Source organism: Dendropsophus ebraccatus, chromosome 8 (genome assembly GCF_027789765.1).
Source record: "Dendropsophus ebraccatus isolate aDenEbr1 chromosome 8, aDenEbr1.pat, whole genome shotgun sequence".
In the NCBI taxonomy this organism is placed as follows: domain Eukaryota; kingdom Metazoa; phylum Chordata; class Amphibia; order Anura; family Hylidae; genus Dendropsophus; species Dendropsophus ebraccatus.
In genome coordinates, this window is record NC_091461.1 from 109,808,801 (window position 1) to 109,828,275 (window position 19,475).

The 19,475-nt window shown below is 43.7% G+C and overlaps 1 protein-coding gene across 1 annotated transcript; it reads left to right on the forward strand.

Annotated features, from left to right (window-relative positions):
• Positions 1–5,625: 5,625 nt before the first annotated feature.
• LOC138798822 (biotin-dependent 3-methylcrotonyl-coenzyme A carboxylase beta1 subunit-like) lies at positions 5,626–19,427 on the forward strand. Its single transcript, XM_069979428.1, has 12 exons — positions 5,626–5,946; positions 10,181–10,377; positions 12,486–12,664; positions 13,279–13,359; positions 13,552–13,730; positions 14,121–14,313; positions 14,521–14,612; positions 16,374–16,530; positions 16,611–16,733; positions 16,913–17,055; positions 17,695–17,776; positions 19,243–19,427. Exons 1-12 carry the CDS (start codon positions 5,732–5,734, stop codon positions 19,324–19,326), a joined length of 1,725 nt encoding a protein of 574 aa, XP_069835529.1. The 5' UTR covers positions 5,626–5,731; the 3' UTR covers positions 19,327–19,427.
• The last annotated feature ends 48 nt before the right edge of the window (positions 19,428–19,475 follow it).

Here is a 19,475-nt window from a genome sequence, read left to right on the forward strand (position 1 = left end):
GGCTCTGAAAGGTGGTCAGTTCTCCTTGGGACCCAACACTCGAGATAATAACCCATACTCACGGTATGAAGACAATCCGTCAATGCTGGGCATGTACATAGAGTAGTACAGGCCCCAGGAAGAGCACTGTAAAAGCCAGCTGTTGATGTAATCCCTAGGTCCTGGCGAGTTTGCAGCAGGGCACCTCGGCAAGAGGGTCTCCTCCAATTGCTGTCAGGCGACTAAAGCTCATTGTGAATTGCAGGGCTCAGAAGACTTGAAAAACCCCTCAGCGTAGACAGGTCTTGTTCCCATGTTAGCGGTAGTGGCACCCCAGGTGTTTTAGGCAGCCATAGCTGGACAGACAGGAATGCATTAAACTAGGAAGGTCAGCATACACTTCACTAGACTATCACTCTACACTGAACCCTCCCTGATTTCTAGATTGAGTACATGGCCTTGTAAATCCTAACTTACAGACTTTTGGGTGGCTTCCTATTGGTGGAGAGGAGCCTGGGGAGACAGTGAGTCTGGCCTCTGATAGGCTGGGCATCAAAGAAATTAGTTTATGATAGGTGGCCACGATTGGCCGATCCTGGGGTGACCTGCCAAACCAATATCAAGCAGGTGACAGACAGAAAAGTGCAATAGCAGTGCCACCCTACATACACATAGACAGCAGCAATGGGCACAAGAGTTCTGGGAGACTGCAATACAGATTTGTAAATTACATCTATTAAAACAAACCTCAAGTCTTACTCAAGTACTTATCAGCTGCTGTATGCTCTGCAGTAGGCTCCTGTGCCACATAAGAATATTTGGCTTGCGGGCCTAGGAACTTCATATTGCAGCATTGGGTTAGTGGCTTCCATCTTGCATAGAGCAGGGATTTTCTGATGCACATAGGAACTACCTGTCTCCTTTGTGACTACTGGTTTGCAACAAGGAGACTCCATGTATATTTAAAGTGGTACTCTAGTGAAAACCTTTTTCTTTCACACTAACTGGTTTCACAAAGTGATATAAATTTGTAATTTACTTCTATTTAAACAATCTCAAGTTTTCCGGTACTTACCAGCTGCTGTATGTTCTAAAGGAAGTGGTGTTTTCTTTCCAGTCTGACACAGTGCTCTCTGCTGCCACCTTTGTCCGAGTCAGGAACTGTCCAGAGCAGTAACGAACCCCCATAGAAAACCTCTCCTGCTCTGGACAGTTCCTGACATGGACAGAGGTGGCAGCAGAGAGCACTGTGTCAGAATGGAAAGAATATGCCGCTTTCTGCAGGACATAAAGCAGCTGATAAGTAGTGGAAGACTGGAGATTTTTAAATAGAAGTTAATTTCAAATGTATATAGTTTTCTGAAACTGGTTGATTTGAAAGAAAAAGATTTTCACCGGAGTACCACTTTAATGCAGGTAGATGACTGACTACTCTTTCTTATGAGTGGGGGTGGGCTCAGTTGTTTGGAGTTTCTCTTCTATTTTTGGAGTATATTCTACTCCGAAAGTCTGCAATAGTTTACAGTATAATGTATACGGATGAATTAAGGCCGTACTATGGGATATCATTTCTGCAGTGTATCACTTTCTGATGAGCATGTATCACAGATGTTTACTGGCAATAATGTGCGTGCAACACTTTCTGTATCTTCATTTCAACTTCTCTGTACATTGCTGGGAGTGTTGTGGCTCATTCCTGGAATGGCTTACCTTATATAGCACAGAATCAAAGGAAGAATCAATCGGAATTTATGGATTTGCTAAACATCCTCCCAGCTGGCCGTCCAGATTTTCACTGAGAAAATAAGTTTAATAATTAATGGAAACTCTTGATATACATGAACACTTTCCATGATTCCCACTGTCCCATTGTCTTCATCTTGTCTCTCTTTCCTTTGTCCCCGCAGAACTCTAAGAATTTACATATAATAGGCCCAAGAATGTTTGCAGTCCCCAGTCAGGTTCTTTCTTCATAGAAGCGATGGGTCTGATCCACAATGTCCCCTGTTTAAGTACCGGATAGTAGTTTTGTGGTAGTACTTCAGCTGATCTTGGACAAATTGGAAACCAACTAAACTGCCAAATCCCATTGGTTTCCATGTTGTGTCCATTAGAGTTGAGCGAACTTTGGGCACACTTGGGTTTGTCCAAACCCGAGTGTGCAGTATTCGATTAGCGGTGTCTGCTGAACAGGGGCGAAATAACTTTACCATAGGCCCCGGGCTGTTCACCAAGCCTTGGCCTCCCAGGCCACTGTAACTATGGCAGCACTGAGGTGGTGTTCATAGTACAGGATAAATAATCTCACGATGCCCTGATTTGTGCAAAATTGATTTAGAAAAGTAGCATTTTTTTTTTTAAATCATGGCAGAACTGCAGCCAGGAGATAATAAACCACCAAAGTATAAGGCTGTTTGGGTGGCCATGGGCCCCCCAGGAGCTCAGGGCCCCAGGCTATGGACCGAAACTGACCTATTATGCTCCACTACTGCTGCTGAAGGCTGCCTTGAAAACATGGATACAGCCTATGGCCTATGGCTGTATCCATGTTTTCCAGGACTTCCTAGGGCTGCATCCAACTTCGGCAGCCACTGCTAATCAAATGCCGCACGTTAGAATAGCACTGCATGCTGTCAGTCCTTAAAGCGAATATAACATCAGGTACATAGTTTTGGGTTTTTAACCTTAAGTCACACCGTTCAGTTTTTTGAACCTGGAGCAATCAATGGAACTACATCACAGAGGGCAGTGGGTTTGTCACACTGGGGGCTAGCAGGCCTGCCACTAGTGCTCCGTACCGGGCCTCGGGAATAGACTGGCACCGTGCACTGGAAGTGGGCAGTGGGCGGCCATAATAATACAAGACACATGTGGACATTGTACATAAGGATAAGTGTTGTGCCGCGCTACACAGAAGGTATATACTAATAAAGCATGTTACCCAGCACTTAGTGATGCATATGTGTTGTTAACTTGTAGTCCTTTACGTTGGTGGAGTAAGTTCAATTGGATTAGTTCCTCTAGATTCCACATATGGTAGAAGAGTCCTTGTAGTTCGCAAGAGTTCCTTGAGAACTACAAGGACTCTTCTACCATCTGTGGAATCTAGAGGAACTAATCCAATTGAACTGAAGAGCTGAAGTTCCTATGGGGTTAATCAGCATCACTTTACATGATGGCCACCCTGAATTGACTACTATTTACTAGTAGAGATGAGCAACCCTTGAGCATGCTCGAGTCCATCCGAACCAGAACTTTCAGCATTTGATTAGCGGGGGCTGCTGAAGTTGGATAAAGCCCTAAGGCTATGTGGAAAATATGGATATAGTCATTGGCTGTATCCATGTTTTCCAGACAACCTTAGAGCTTTATCCAAGTTCAGCAGCCCCCGCTAATCAAATGCTGAAAGTTCGGGTTCAGATGTGCAGTGGCCCAGAACAGGCTACCTGTTCACTAGTTTGTATCTACCTCTTTATTATAACTAGTCTTGTTCTGGCAAGGCCGTGGTCCACTGCAACTGTGTGTTGTGTAAGCCTCTGCAGTATTCAGGTTTTGTCATTACACCCATGTCTCATGTATATTTCACTGTATATGCCTAATGGTGATAATGCAAAGGCTGGTGATCACGTGACCGTGCCCTGTTACCATGGTACCCCCAATAGCCGTTGAGCTTTGGCTGGGGGATACCATGTGACTTCCTGCTGTACCTCAGTCTATTCCCTACCACAGAGGGGATAGGTTGTGTGTGTGACTCCTCTTCACCTTCAGAAGAGGAGCCTCGGTGTGCTCTGCTGCTACAGTCCACTGGCTGTGTTCCTGTCTCAAGTCTCAAGATCCTCATCTGGGTGCCGTTCTTCAGTCATTCCTCTCATCATCTTCTCTAATCATTAACAGCAAGTATTCATCTCAGTCCCATTCCACCCAGCATCTCTTCCTCAGTACCACTACCACTACCCTTATCATCCGGCACGCTCACCTACAGCCTATTGCAGCATCACCCATTACTCTGCTTTACTTAAGATTGCCTTATTCCCGGTTGCATCCGGAGAGACTGTTGCTATTAGTTACCACCGTTACAATAAATATACAACTACCGTTGTTACTGAACCCTGGCATTGGTGTATTAATCGGTGCATGGTCAGGAGCCCAGTTCTCAGCTGTGTTGCCCTCGTGCCAAAACCGTGATAATGCTCTGCTCAGCAGCTGCCCCGGTTCTGGCCAGTAACTACACCTATTAGCGGAGTGGCCCCTAGGGGCCCGGGCATCGCAGATGGACTCGAACCTGAACCCGGTTCGCTCATCTCTATTTACTAGGAGTGTTAATGTGATTGGCTAATAGTGAACACAGCCACATCCCAGTTACAAGAGGCTGTTCACACTTATGCAACTACATTATTTTACCTTTATTTTTTTTATTTGCCCCTCTAAATGATTTCAGCTTGTTTTTCCCCCCAGTTTTTGTCCCTAATTATGCGTGACAATATACCATCATATTATGACACCTAAAGGGCTGAATTTAGTTTCGTAAAATGAAAACGTGTGGAAGCTAAGAGACGTTTAGCAAAAACATGCTAAAACCTCCCCAGAACATAGCCAAGAGGATCCTCAAGCAGTAATTTTTCACCCAAAGGAAAAACATGCTAGGAAATACATGGAAGAAATTTGGAAGATAGCCTTGGATGTCTGCCGCCTATATATGTTCTTTTAGAATGAATGGATATGGATTTGCTCCAAACAAATAGGCTAATGTGTGCTGTGGTATCCAACATGTTTCCTACAGGTATTTTAACACAATATTTTAATACAGGCCCCCCAAAAATATGCACCACAGTACAATGTGAACTAAAGTACCGACTCCCACTGAAAACAATGGGACACAGCATTTTTTTGGCACATAACACCTTTCAATCTGTGCTCCAACAAACCCTGTGTCAATCCTGCCTTAGGCCAAGGTCACACACTGTTTTTTGGTCATGTTCACAAACTGTATTTTTGCAATAAACGACGGCCGTTATTGCAAGTTGCAACAATGGACGCTGTTTATTAACAGTGTGAAATTACATTACAGTGTATGGAACAACGGCCGTAGTGTATATACACTGTATACATTATGGCTGGTATTCTACTTTACATTGTGCTTTATGGCAAATTGGAGCGTGGGCACACGCGAATATGCCCGCATTCCAATTCAAATAAAGTGATGTTCATCTGGAGAACTCATCTCAGATATCGGCCGTTGTTTAAAACGGTATTCGGCTGCTGTAAAAACAGCCCCACCCCTGTACTCAGTTTGTGTGTGGTATTACAATTCAGCTCCATTGAGCTGCAAAACCCCCATGGCGCTGGTTCAGAAAGAAGTCATGTTTTCCTAAACCTGGGCTTAGAAAAGTTTAATGGTCTGCATACAGACTTCTAATGACTACTATAGGGCCATTTCCCAAAGGTACTGAAACATGTAATAAATAGCTAGATAAAGCGGTTGCCCATAGCAACCAGTCCTATGTAAGTGTATCCTGTAATCTGATTGGCTGCTGCAGTTCACTTTGTACCAGTTTCTTACAGTGTTCTGTGCTCAGTGTACCATCTAGTGGCGCTAGAGAGAACTACAACAACAAGGAAATGACGGACGTTGTGTCGAATCTGCCGACGGCGATGTGAAAATAGTGGCGAATGTGCTGCCGGCTGCTGGGTGCTTGTCCTTCACTATCAGCTTGTGCAAAGGTCTCTGCAGCCATTGATTTGCACTTTATCCATGGCAGCCCTGGGGTTGTGTAGAGTGGGCTCTCATGTGCTGGCACGGTGCCAGCCTGCCCTCTGCGGCTCCCAGTGCTCCCTGCTTAGTGGCCAGGCTGCAGGAGGGCACAGGAGGGGGGCACAGTCCTTCCCTGTCATCCCAGGGGACATTCTGCCCATCTACAGGCATGTGTATGAGGCCAACACCAGGAACAGTGACAGCTGCAGGCACAGGTGAGCCAGGGATCAGACTTTTACAATTTTGTTAACTTTTTTGTGTGTATATGTTTGTAAAACTACAATTCCCATCATGCCTTGCCATCCAAAGCTTTTGCTTTAGCTTTTTAGGCATGATGGGAATTGTAGTTTTGCAATAGCTGCAGGGCCAAGAGCTTGACACTTCAACAAATCCTTTGTGATCCCCATATACAGTTCTGCCCCTTTAAATGTATTATGATGTAGATACCCTCTTAAAGGATACTGCCTGTTCTGACCTTCAGGCCATGTTCACACACAGGAAAATAAAAGCTGAATACACAATAGTATATTGAATAATGTGCTCTATTAAAATCTATGGAAAGATGTCAGTCTGTCCGTACATCTGTTTGTGTTACATTGTGGGGACTGACTGACACTTTCCCGTAGACTTTAGACTGTGTTCCCAGGCTATGTTTTTACAGTTGTATTGTGTTTTTATTTTACTCTGTGTGAGCATAGCCTTGGGATGTATTTTTCTTTTTAGCTTTTTTCCAAAACCAGAAACTTTTTTTTTTTTTTTTTTGCAGGTACCAATTTCGTGTGTATGTATATGTGTGTGTGTGTATATCTATATATGTGTGTATATATATATATATATATATATATATATATATATATATATATATATATATATATATATAATCTAGTGGTGCCTTGGATTATGAGCATAATTCGTTCCAGGACCGCGCTTGTAATCCAAATCCACTCTTATACCAAAGCAAATTTTCTTTCTTCATAGAAATGCAGACAATTGGATCCACACCCCCAAAATAATGATTTATTATTCTAAATAACATGTAAAACAGATGAAACAAACATTCAGAAACAGCAGAATACACTCACTGGCCACTTTATTAGGTACACCTGTCCAACTGCATGTTACCACTTAATTTCTAATCAGCCAATCACATGGCGGCAACTCAGTGCATTTAGGCATGTAAACATGGTCAAGACAATCTCCTGCAGTTCAAACCGAGCATCAGTATGGGGAAGAAAGGTGATTTGAGATCCTTTGAACGTGGCATGGTTGTTGGTGCCAGAAGGGCTGGTCTGAGTATTTCAGAAACTGCTGATCTACTGGGATTTTCACACACAACCATCTCTAGGGTTTACAGAGAATGGTCCGAAAAAGAAAAAACATCCAGTGAGCGGCAGTACTATGGGCGGAAATGTCTTGTTGATGCCAGAGGTCAGAGGAGAATGGGCAGACTGGTTCGAGCTGATAGAAAGGCAACAGTGACTCAAATAGCCAACCGTTACAACCAAGGTAGGCAGAAGAGCATCTCTGAACGCACAGTACGTCCAACTTTGAGGCAGATGGGCTACAGCAGCAGAAGACCACACCGGGTGCCACTCCGCTCAGCTAAGAACAGGAAACTGAGGCTACAATTTGCACAAGCTCATCGAAATTGGACAGTAGAAGATTGGAAAAACGTTGCCTGGTCTGATGAGTCTGGATTTCTGCTGCGACATTCGGATGGTAGGGTCAGAATTTGGCGTCAACAACATGAAAGCATGGATCCATCCTGCCTTGTATCAACGGTTCAGGCTGGTGGTGGTGGTGTCATGGTGTGGGGAATATTTTCTTGGCACTCTTTGGGCCCCTTGGTACCAATTGAGCATTGTTGCAACGCCACAGCCTACCTGAGTATTGTTGCTGACCATGTCCATCCCTTTATGACCACAATGTACCCAACATCTGATGGCTACTTTCAGCAGGATAATGCGCCATGTCATAAAGCTAGAATCATCTCAGACTGGTTTCTTGAACATGACAATGAGTTCACTGTACTCCAATGGCCTCCACAGTCACCAGATCTCAATCCAATAGAGCATCTTTGGGATGTGGTGGAACGGGAGATTGGCATCATGGATGTGCAGCCGACAAATCTGCGGCAACTGTGTGATGCCATCATGTCACTATGGACCAAAATCTCTGAGGAAGCTTCCAGCACCTTGTTGTATCTATGCCACGAAGAATTGAGGCAGTTCTGAAGGCAAAAGGGGGTCCAACCCGTTACTAGCATGGTGTACCTAATAAAGTGGCCGGTGAGTGTATGTGATATTATAAGTTACTGTACAGTAATGGAGAGGATGGGAAACACAAGGGCTGACAGAGACTGGAGGGAGCATGAAGGAATGAGCAGGGCAGATGTGGGCACATACATGCAGCACTCTCTGTCCGGGGAGAGAGGAGTTACAGCTATGGAGAGATTACCTCCACAGTCATGTCCCCTGATGCAAGCCCCAGCCTGAAGTGGATCTGCTATGATTTGGAAGGTGAGGGAGACTTCCTGGGTCAGAGTACAGGGCTGTAGACCCCACTATGCAGACCATGCCCCTCCTCCACTCTCGCTCCCACCCAGTACAGGGAGCTCTTCAACCTCTAAAGCTCTAAAGTCACAATTTTGAAAAACTGTGAGCTCTTAAACCAAGTTACTCTTAAACCAAGGTACCACTGTATAAATAACTAATATTAATATAAATAATACAATATTTTATATAAAAAAAAATTCTCAGTTTTTTTTTTTCCGGAATATGGGCAGATCCTACAGCAAATGATAAATCTCTTGTGATCAATTTCAGGTTTTCTGCTATGAAACCTCCACAGTGTTCAGCCCTAAAGCATTTTTAATCTAAGTAAATTGTTTTGTCGTATTTTTCGCATTTTACTTTTTTTTTTTTGTCCCACTATGAGAGTAGAACACAAGATCACTTGATTGCTCATATAATATTCTTCTTGCAGTGTGTTATACTTTATCAAGATCTAACAAATGTACAAAGATGGCCGACTTAGAGGTCCTTATTAGGCCTCCAGTTGCAGTGACAACCCATTGGTACCCTGCAATTACTTCTCGGGGGCTGATGGGATGAGTAAGGCAATCTTTATGATCATCATTGGCCATGGCATCTAAGGGGAAAAATGGCTACAATCAGAGTTATCTCTGATCCCAGCTTTTAGATCAGGGTGACAGCCAATGTTTGCTAGTGGTGGTGCAGAGGCAGGCGTTCTTGCACCATATGATGTCTTATTGTGGAAGTTGATGGTTCCCTCAACATTATTGGATGTCACTGGGCTGGAAGAAGTTAAAGAGCACCATTCATCTTTAAAGTGTCACTGTCGTTTCATTTTTTTGCAGAAATCAATAGTCCAGGCGATTTTTAAGAAACTTTGTAATTGGGTTTATTAGCCAAATATGCCATTGTCTGCATTCAAATAGACTTTCCGCAGGTCTCCCCCTCCCTCCTGTTTCTCATTCACTGCTCATTATCAGGAAATCTCAACTCTTTTACATCAGTCGGGCCCTGTCTGTTCTATGGAGAGAGGAGGAGAAAGATTAGTCGCCAGCAGAGAACAAAGGGTTACACAGTGGGACCTGTGTGAAAGCTGCTATTCAGAGGTCAGAGAGGTCAGTGCTGACCTCAGAGGAGATAGCTGGTGATGTAGCTGTAAATTAACTCTTTGTTGTCCTGTTTTGGTGCCTCATCTCCCTCCACCCCTCCCCTCTCCATAGAGAACCATGAAGACGGGGGGGGGGGGGGGGGGGGGAGCTTCAAACTGCTTTTTCATGATAAAAATGCATTTTTCAGCTAATAAACCCAATTACACAGTTTCTTAAAATCGCATGTTCTGCAAAAAAAAATAAAAAAATTTTAAACCACAGTGTAAAAATCAATCCTGGTTGGGGCATTATCCAACATGAGCCTTGCCTTCTCTTATAGGGGATTCCTGGAATCAGGGGGGTTTACTGCTACAAATTCTAGGCAGGTTTACCATTCTGTAGTTTGGGAAAGATGGGTGACCAGTTGTTTGGTTCAGTTATTGATTCCTGACATGACAGTAGATTCTATCACTGCAATGAAGAACATGTCGGAGTTAGTATGATGGAGCCAAATGATCTGTCACCGTTCCATCTCCAGGATAATCCTCCCAAACCTGCCGAACCTGGAGGGCGAGTGTCATAGGACGTAATGCGCAGATCTACTGTCATGTCAGGAACACAAGACGTCCATCACCCAGCTTTCCCAGAATCCTGCCTACTAGTACCTGCCCCTTTCCCTCAGTGATCTACATGCTGATGTAGTTTGCTACAGTGTGTCAGTGGTGGAAAAAAAGATTTGGGATCTATATTAGAAAGTTCTAAAAGTTTCCAGATTACAATGATTCATTTTTTTCCCCCACATAAAAGTTTTGATTTTTTTTCCCCAGATTCTTGGAATTACAGGAAAAGGTTAAAACGGGAGGAGGTGAGAAGGCGGTGGTACGGCATACACAGAGGAACAAAAAGCTGCTGGTGCGAGAGAGGCTGAAGAGGCTGCTGGATGATGAGACTTTCTTAGAACTGTCTCCGTTCGCAGGTCTTGGTCTGCCGTATGGGGACGTCCCCTCTGCTGGGTGCCTTACAGGTGAGACTATATAGAGGCATTATACTTGTTTCTAAGAAAGTTGAATGACAATCAATATGGCTGGTGTTACAGTTGGGTTGTCAGCCTACTTTCTTAGATTACATTGTCCATTTTTCTTTTCCTTTTATTTACTATTTAGTAGTTATAAGTTTAACCCACCTAAAGCAGGGATAGGGAAACTTTGGTCATCCAGCTGTTGCAAAACTACAATTCCCATCAGGCCTGGACAGCCAAAGCTCCGCTTTGGCTGTCCAGGCCTGATGGGAGTTGTAGTTTTGCCACAGCTGCAGGGCCTAAGGATCCCCAAACCTGCCTGATCCCATGTCAAGAAATTATTCACTATCCACAGGAGAGAGAATATCAAGCTGATTGCTGAGGGTCCAACCCCTGGCACCCCCACCAATTATGAAAATGGAGATTAAACGCCCCTCCCTCCACTCATTTATTCTCTATGGGGGTTACAAATTTTGCAGATATGCTTTGCAGCCCCATAAAGAATGAATGGAGCGCTGGCTGTACATCACTTCATGCTGCCTGAACCACAAGTAATGGGGATAGTCACCTCTGGCTCCTGCCTGCTCCATTGGCCTTGACTGAGTGGGACTGATCTGTCCCTCTTTGGGTGTAAGAAGACATCTATCAGTCAAGGTTGGTGGGGGCCAAGAGGAGTCACCAGGGAATGTCCCAATGATCCGTGGATCAGGTAAGCATAAGTCTATGTTCATACAATGTCATCTTTTGCCTGTTTTACGGTTGCCTTTTTGGACGGCTGTAATTTTTGCACCACATTACGGGCACGTTATTCAGATTATAGTTGTAATTTGCATAAAGCACTTGTATTTTTGTGCCAAAATGTCCAAAAAAGTGTTCACAAAACGGCAAAGAAAAGATGTTGCAGGAACATAGCCAAAAAGTATCAACACGTCCCCTTTGAATTCAAGAGTTTTCTCTGCCTTGTGGATGTTTACTCAGCTGAATAAAAGTCATGATCACTACACCTCTTAGGGTTACTAGTTATTTCTGCCTATGATTATGCCTAAGGGTAGCTTCACACGTACTGGATCCACAGCCGATTTCACGCTGCGAGTTTGCAGCGAAATCCCCTGCAGATCCTGGTAGTTTGAAGGTCTATGGGTCATATACCCACAGCGAACTTTCATTCCACTGCCAGTATGTGACCTGGCCCCTTTAACCCCCGCCGCATGCATCCCCCGGGCCGGAGCATACATTACCTGCTCGGCGCTGCGGCTGTGTGTGAGGCCCCCGGGTCCCCTCGCTCCCCATCAGTGCTGCCGTGCACTGATTGGCTTATAGGGAGCCGGGAGCCTCACACCCAGCCGTGTGAAGGCACACTTAGGGCCCTATTCCACCGGACGATTATCGTTTGCATAATTGTTAACGATTAACGATCTCAAACGACCACCATTGCGAAAGACCTGAAAACGTTCAGTCATTTCCATGGAACGATAAACGTTACTTATGATCGTAATTGCGATAGTTTTTCTTCGCTATTGCGTTCGTATCTATTGCGAACGACCAAACAATGTCTTATTCAATGCGAACGTTTTGCGAACGAGCCATGATAAAAATAGGTCCAGGTCTTATAAAGCGATCAACAATTTCTCGTTCGGTCGTTAATCGTTAACTGCATTTCAACCGAACAATTATCGTTTAGATTCGAACGATTTAACGATAATCTGAACGATAATCGTCCGGTGGAATAGGGCCCTTGGGGTATGTTCACACTGAGTAAATCAGGCAGAGAATCTCACCTGTCTCCGTGTATCATAGCCTGTCTATGGGAGAGCGTGCCATCCCCGCTGCCTCCGCTCTAGGTAGCGGAGGAGCACACACTCTCCCATATACAAGCTATGGCACACTGAGGCAGGCGGCATTCTCCTCCTGATTTACTCAGTGTGAACATATCCTTAGGTTGTGTTTAGACATTGTGCTGTGATTGTCCTTTGAGGTTCAAAAATATAATTGCTTTTTTGGAGTGTTTTTAAGCATTTTTTCCCCCTGTGTTTTTAGAAAAAATGTTTCCATGTAAATCAGGTCTTTGCTTACGATTTCCGAGTGTTCCATGTCAAACGCTCCTTGTCTTGCAGGGATTGGGAAGATCTGTGGTATTTGGTGCATGTTTATCGCCACTGACGCCACAGTGAAGGGCGGCACCGCTTATCCCATCTCGGTGAAGAAGCAGCTGCGGGCTCAGGAGATTGCTATACAGAACAGGCTGCCCGCAGTGTACTTGGTGGACAGCGGAGGCGCCTTCCTGCCTCTACAGGTATCACGTCCCATCAGTAAGCTGTGACTTTGGAGCAGGGATGTCAACCTCACCGCCCTCCAGCTGTTGCAAAACTACAATTCCCATAATGCCTGGATAGATAAAGCTTTGGTTGTCAAGGATTGAGGGGAATTGTAGCTTTGCAACAGCTGGAGGTCCACCGGTGTTATAAAATAACATGTAAGAGGCTTGCAGAATACGGAACCTTTGGTGCTCTGCCATGTACCCAAATACATTTTGCAGCAGATGATCCCATGTTGTTGTACAGACTGAATACCATTGTAGCAAATCCTCAGCGGTGAAAAAGAGCCCTGAATATAATCATGAATATTTCCATTCATTGACAACAAGTAGTGACCTTTTTAACACTATCACTATCTGGGATCCTGGATAATCCAACATTGGCTTATGCCAAATTATAGTTAGAAAATCTGCTAACATCAGAGGCCAAAGCCCTACGTGTGTGAATCTGAAATCGCTCAGCATCGGAGATGTGGCACAGATAATAGGGGTCAGAGGAAGCGGTCAGCTTCTTCCTGGTTAGAAAGGCTGATAACAGGGAGCAGTAGCTGCCATACAACAGATGTGAATTGTGTGTTGTTTTCCATCCACAGTCTCAGCTATTTCCTGACAAGGAGCACGGGGGAAAGGTGTTTTATAATGAAGCCATGATGTCCGCTCTTAGAATACCTCAGGTACGAGACAAGTTTTGAGCAATGGTTGGGATTCCTATAATTTCCCTGTTATTGGGTAGAGATCCCAGTTTCCAGATCACATACTTACATGAGGAGGGGGACATATAGACAGCAGCCCCTCTGCTGAGGCAATGACTATGTTATCCATGATGCCATGTATGTGATACTCCTATGACAAGTCATGTGCTGCAGGTGGCGGTTGTGTGCGGCTCGTGTACAGCCGGAGGCGCCTACATCCCAACAATGGCAGAAGAGGCTATCATCGTAGACCGGATTGGAACCATATTTTTAGCTGGACCCCCGCTGGTTAAAGCTGCTACGGGTGAGGACGTCTCTCCAGAAGACCTGGGGGGTGCGAGACTGCACTCCAGGTAAGGAAACCTTATTGTCACAATTCACACATGTGCATTGCCGCCCTATTCATTGTCTATGGGTCTGGTGGAAATTGGTTCTGTCATGGTGTCTGTCTCTTACAGGAAGAATAGCGCTGCATGCTGCGATAGAACTATTATACTTTATTCTGCTTTATAACCATATCTATGAGTTTAGCTGCTGTATAACACTATAAACAGAAGGGGGCAGTGTTGTCATATTTTGTGCATCACTATAAGGACGTACAGAAGGAATGTCCAATGCTTTAGCTTTGGCTGTCCAGGGATGATGGGAATTGTAGTTTTGCAACAGCTGGAGGGCCCCAAGCTTGACAACGTGTGATATACGGTATACTGATGTACTGACTGTTGTCTTCCGTCTCTGCCCAGAGTCAGCGGATGTGTCGATCATTTTGCGTCCACCGAGTCTGATGCGTACAGCTACGCCAGAATGATTGTTTCCACTTTAAATTATGACCCTGAGCCTGGGGACAGAGCGCAGTTTGAGGATCCTGTATACAGCACTGAGGAGCTTGCGGGACTGGCGCCTCGTGATTACAGACACACTCTGGATGTTAAACTGGTGAGCGATGATACATATCGACCCTTATATATAGGACACTGAGTGGTGATACACATGGACCCTTATATATAGGACACTGACTGCCCCATGCTGACTATGTATCCTCTGCTGCAGATTGCTGTGATTGTGAAAATTGTATATTTACTAGTGTCCTTATACATAGATGTATAGTATGTTTGACTTCCATTGATATTATATTTCCTGCAGATACTCGGCCGACTACTAGATGGCAGTAAGCTCCTGGAGTTTAAAGCAGACTATGGAACGACATTGGTAACCGGATTTGCTTCAGTTGAAGGGTATGTCTAATTGTGAGTATTCTCTACATCCAGGTTATGACTCCTTATACTAAAGACGCGATAAAAGCACCACAGTAATAATGTTATCTTACTGATATAAGAATCAGTATTGAACTTACAGAACAAAAAGGAAAGTAGTATTATAGTAGTTATATTCTTGTATATAGGAGCAGTATTATAGTAGTTATATTCTTGTATATAGGAGCAGTATTATAGTAGTTATATTCTTGTATATAGGAGCAGTATTATAGTAGTTATGTATGAGGTAGATGAAGACAGCACTCACCCGGTATGAGACAGCTCACTTTATTCCATGGATAGCGGGTAGCAGGGAGGGAGAGGTAAGGACGCGCACTGGGACGGCCGTTTCGGGGACACGCCCCCTTTGTCGACAAAGGGGGCGTGTCCCCGAAACGGCCGTCCCAGTGCGCGTCCTTACCTCTCCCTCCCTGCTACCCGCTATCCATGGAATAAAGTGAGCTGTCTCATACCGGGTGAGTGCTGTCTTCATCTACCTCATACATTACGTATTTCTTCCCTACTGTCTTGCACCCCCGGCACCCAGCCATACATACCGCGGTGTATCCTGCATACTGACGTCCGTGGACCCATTGAGACTGGAGCATTGGATAGTGGTGCAGATCGGCTGTCTCTTCCCCTCGCATTATAGTAGTTATATTCTTGTATATGGGGAGCAGTACTATAGTAGTTATATTCTTGTACATAGGGGGCAGTATTATAGTAGTTATATTCCTGTATATAGGAGCAGTATTATAGTAGTTATATTCTTGTATATAGGAGCAGTATTATAGTAGTTATATTCTTGTATATAGGAATAGTATTATAGTAGTTATATTCCTGTATATAGGAGCAGTATTATAGTAGTTACTGCTCCTATATACAGGAATATAACTACTATAATACTATTCCTATATACAAGAATATAACTACTATAATACTGCTCCTATATACAGGAATATAACTACTATAATACTGCTCCTATATACAAGAATATAACTACTATAATACTGCTCCTATATACAGGAATATATTATAGTAGTTATATTCTTGTATATAGGAGCAGTATTATAGTAGTTATATTCCTGTATATAGGAGCAGTATTATAGTAGTTATATTCTTGTATATAGGAGCAGTATTATAGTAGTTATATTCTTGTACATAGGAGCAGTATTAAGCTGGGTTCACACTACGTATATTTCAGTCAGTATTGTGGTCCTCATATTGCAACCAAAACCAGGAGTGGATTGAAAACACAGAAAGGCTCTGTTCACACAATGTTGGAATTGAGTGGATGGCCGCCATATAACAGTAAATAACGGCCATTATTTCAATACAACAGCCTTTATTTTAAAATAACAGCAAATATTTGCCATTATATGACGGCCATCCACTCAATTTCAACATTGTGTGAACAGATCCTTTCTGTGTTTTCAATCCACTCCTGGTTTTGGTTGCAATATGAAGACCACAATACTGACTGAAATATACGTAGTGTGAACCCAGGCTTATAGTAGTTATATTCTTGGATATAGGGGCAGTATAATATTAGTTATATTCTTGTATATAGGAGCAATATTATAGTAGTTATATACTTGTATATAGGGGCAGTATTATAGTAGTTATATTCTTGTATATAGGAGGCAGTATTAAAGTAGATCTATTCTTGTACATAGGAGAAGTATTATAGCATACTTATATACTTTAAGATTTCGATTCAATATAGTTATATTCCTCCTTTAGTAACTTGGTTGGGATTGTGGCTAACAATGGAGCCCTGACCCATGATGCCGCTCTTAAAGGAAGCCACTTTGTACAGATCTGCAACCAACGTGATATACCTCTGCTGTTTCTTCAGAACACAACGTCTCTGGATCTCCTACCTCCAAATGTGTCTAAGGTAAAGCCTTGGGTAGACCTGTGGAAAAATAACTCCCTTTATTCTTTCTTCTTATAATAATATACCTCCTCTTTTTACAGGCAGAAGAGCTCACAAACAGATTAAAAGCTCAGGCCTCAATGATCGCTGCTGTAGCTTGTGCTACTGTACCTAAAATTACGGTGGTGATCGGCGGCTGCCATGGAGGTGAGAGCTTCGCCATGGTATGTATACAGATAGTATGAGAAACCACAGTGAGTATGTTTCTGTCCTCACAGCTATTCACCCTTTCTATCATAGCCAGCAGGAAGTTTTCAGCAGTTTGCCTTACAGCAGCTCTTCTTCTGTGTCGGACCAGACAGTGCATCTATCTTCACTCTCTGCTTTTACATTTTTGTTTCAGTGCGGGAGATCGTACGAGCCAAATTTTTTGTTTCTGTGGCCAAATGCTAGAATTGGCCTGGTGGACGTCACTAGGTTGTCGTGGAGCGATCAGAAGGAAGAAGGCTGGACGGATCAGACAGAATTCAAGACGCAGCTGAATAGGTAAAAAGATTTGTATGAAGCTTTTCTTTCCTGTCTAATCAATCTTTTTGTCCTGGATTATCAGATGATCTGGATTATCAGATACAAGATTCAAGGGTAGGGGATACAGTTTTGACCATGGGGTTTAGGCAGAGAGATTCCCTCCAATCATAAGAATGGAGTCAATGGTCTCGTGCACATGCTCAGCCAGCACGCAATTTATTGTAATGGGACATCTTAACACGACTCTCGGCAATGCCCATAAATCCCACGGATGGTAAATGGAGCTACAATCAAACATGAATTCTGCCGCTCCAATCATTCAGAGACATTTAACTTCCCTTCTTGTGATCAGTGGGGGTCCCAGCAGTAGGACCCCTATGATGAAATTATCTTATTCTGTGGATAGGGGATTCTTTTTAATCTTGGGATAGTCCCCCTTTAAAAGTATTATCCAGAATTGGATTCAGGGGCTGATTTTTCTTTCAGAAGCAGCTCCACTTTTGTCTTGTATTCCCTTGAAAGGGGTTAAAATGCAATACCAACCACAGCCATAGATAAGGGTGGCGCTGTTTTTGGAAGGAAAAAAGCTTATCCAATTTTGCAAGTACCGGATGTTGTTGTTGATTTATGGATGACATATTAATGTATATCTCCTAGAATGAAAGAGGAAAGTTCAGCGTTTTATTCATCGGCCAGACTCTGGGATGATGGAGTCATCTTACCGGAGGACACCAGGCAGGTGAGTTTTTGCTTGTGAATAAAAATGATGGATGTGATTCAGGACTAGTGTTTAATGGACTTGCCAAACTGTTCGGGATCTGCAACGTTCTACGGACGCTCTTCATTTGACTCTCGCCATCTGGAGAAGTTGGATGTTACCCTAGGGAGTCCTGGAAAACATGGATCCAGCCATCAGCCATATCCATATTTTCCTGGCAGCCTTAGGGTGGTATTCACCAGAGGCCGACCATCAAATGAAGAGTGTTTGTAGGACGTTGCAGATCCCGAACAGTTGGTCAAGCCCGCTCAAGTCTATTCAGGACTCATTCTGCCCATGTATGTTCTGGAAAATCCTGAATACTGCACCGGTGTAATATTGTCATCCTTCTTGGTGTGAACGGTGGCAGATATGTGCGAGAATTGATGCAAATGTGATGTAGCTTCACATTCGAACAAATGTTACAGGCCCAGAGCCTGAGGCTGCACTACTGAGATGTTCTCATGACATTTCCGGACATTTCCTGTGTTGTCATGGAGACAATAGAGGAGTTTAGTTTAAAAGAATAAGTGACCTTGTTGTCCATAGCAACCAGTGCAGTTTTCTTGTTACCAGAACAGAATACAGAATAAAAGCTGAGCTGCGATTGGTTGTTATAGGGAACAAAGACTATGGTCTCCATTGCCCATAACAACCAATCACAGCACGGCTTATATTCTGCATCCTGTTTTGGTAAAATAAAAGCTGTGCTGTGATTGGTTGCTATGTGTGACAGACAGACTTTCTGTTATATAAATCTCCACCATTGTTTCTATAATAATACATTTCCTGCGAGAACTGGAGTAGGATATGGCTTGAGCGATAGTCTCAGTAGTGCAGCCTCTGGGTCTGGGCCTGTAACTCCAAGATCAGTGCTTAGAAATAAGTTATTAACAATGGGTAGTGACTAAATGCCATACCCTACAGGGACCTCACTGAGCGTGGGCACACAGCTCTCCGGCAAGCCCTGGATGGATTTCATTGGCTGCTCCACTCAAGGCTTCCTAACAGCCAAAATCAGACCCTGCAAAACCTCCGACCCTAATCCGAACGTTTAGTTTTAGGGTTGGGGATTGGCTTAGGGTTACTACCAACATATTACTTAACTATCCCCTGCCCACACAACAACCCTAACCCTCCAGGTTGGTGCTAATCAGGAAGGTTGGGGCTGTAGGGAGGGTTAGAACATGACAAATCAGTGGGATGTAACCCTAAAACTAAATGTTTGGATTAGGGTCGGGGTCTGGCAGGGTCTGATTTTGGCTGCTAGGAAGCCTGGAGTGGAGCAGCCAATGAAATCCCGCCAGGGCGGTGCTTGCCTGGAGAGCTGTGTGCCCCGCCCCCAGCGAGGTCCCTGTACGGTATGGGATTTAGACACTACCATTAGCAATGGTTCTCACACATAAAATGTTCACTAAAAGATTTTCTTGAAATTGTTTTTTTGTTAGGTCCTTGGCAAATGCTTGAGAATCATCAGCCAACAAAAATATGAAAGAAACGCAAACCGGAGATCACCGCTCCTGAGGATGTGACCGGAAGATTGTAGATTTTATAGTATTGTATTAGATTTCAGACATGTAAATATTATAAAGTACATAGTGCCTTTATGTGTATAATAAACTAAAATAGAACACTCAGGTATCAATGTTGTCTGTGTGATCTGTGTGATCTATCTATCTAT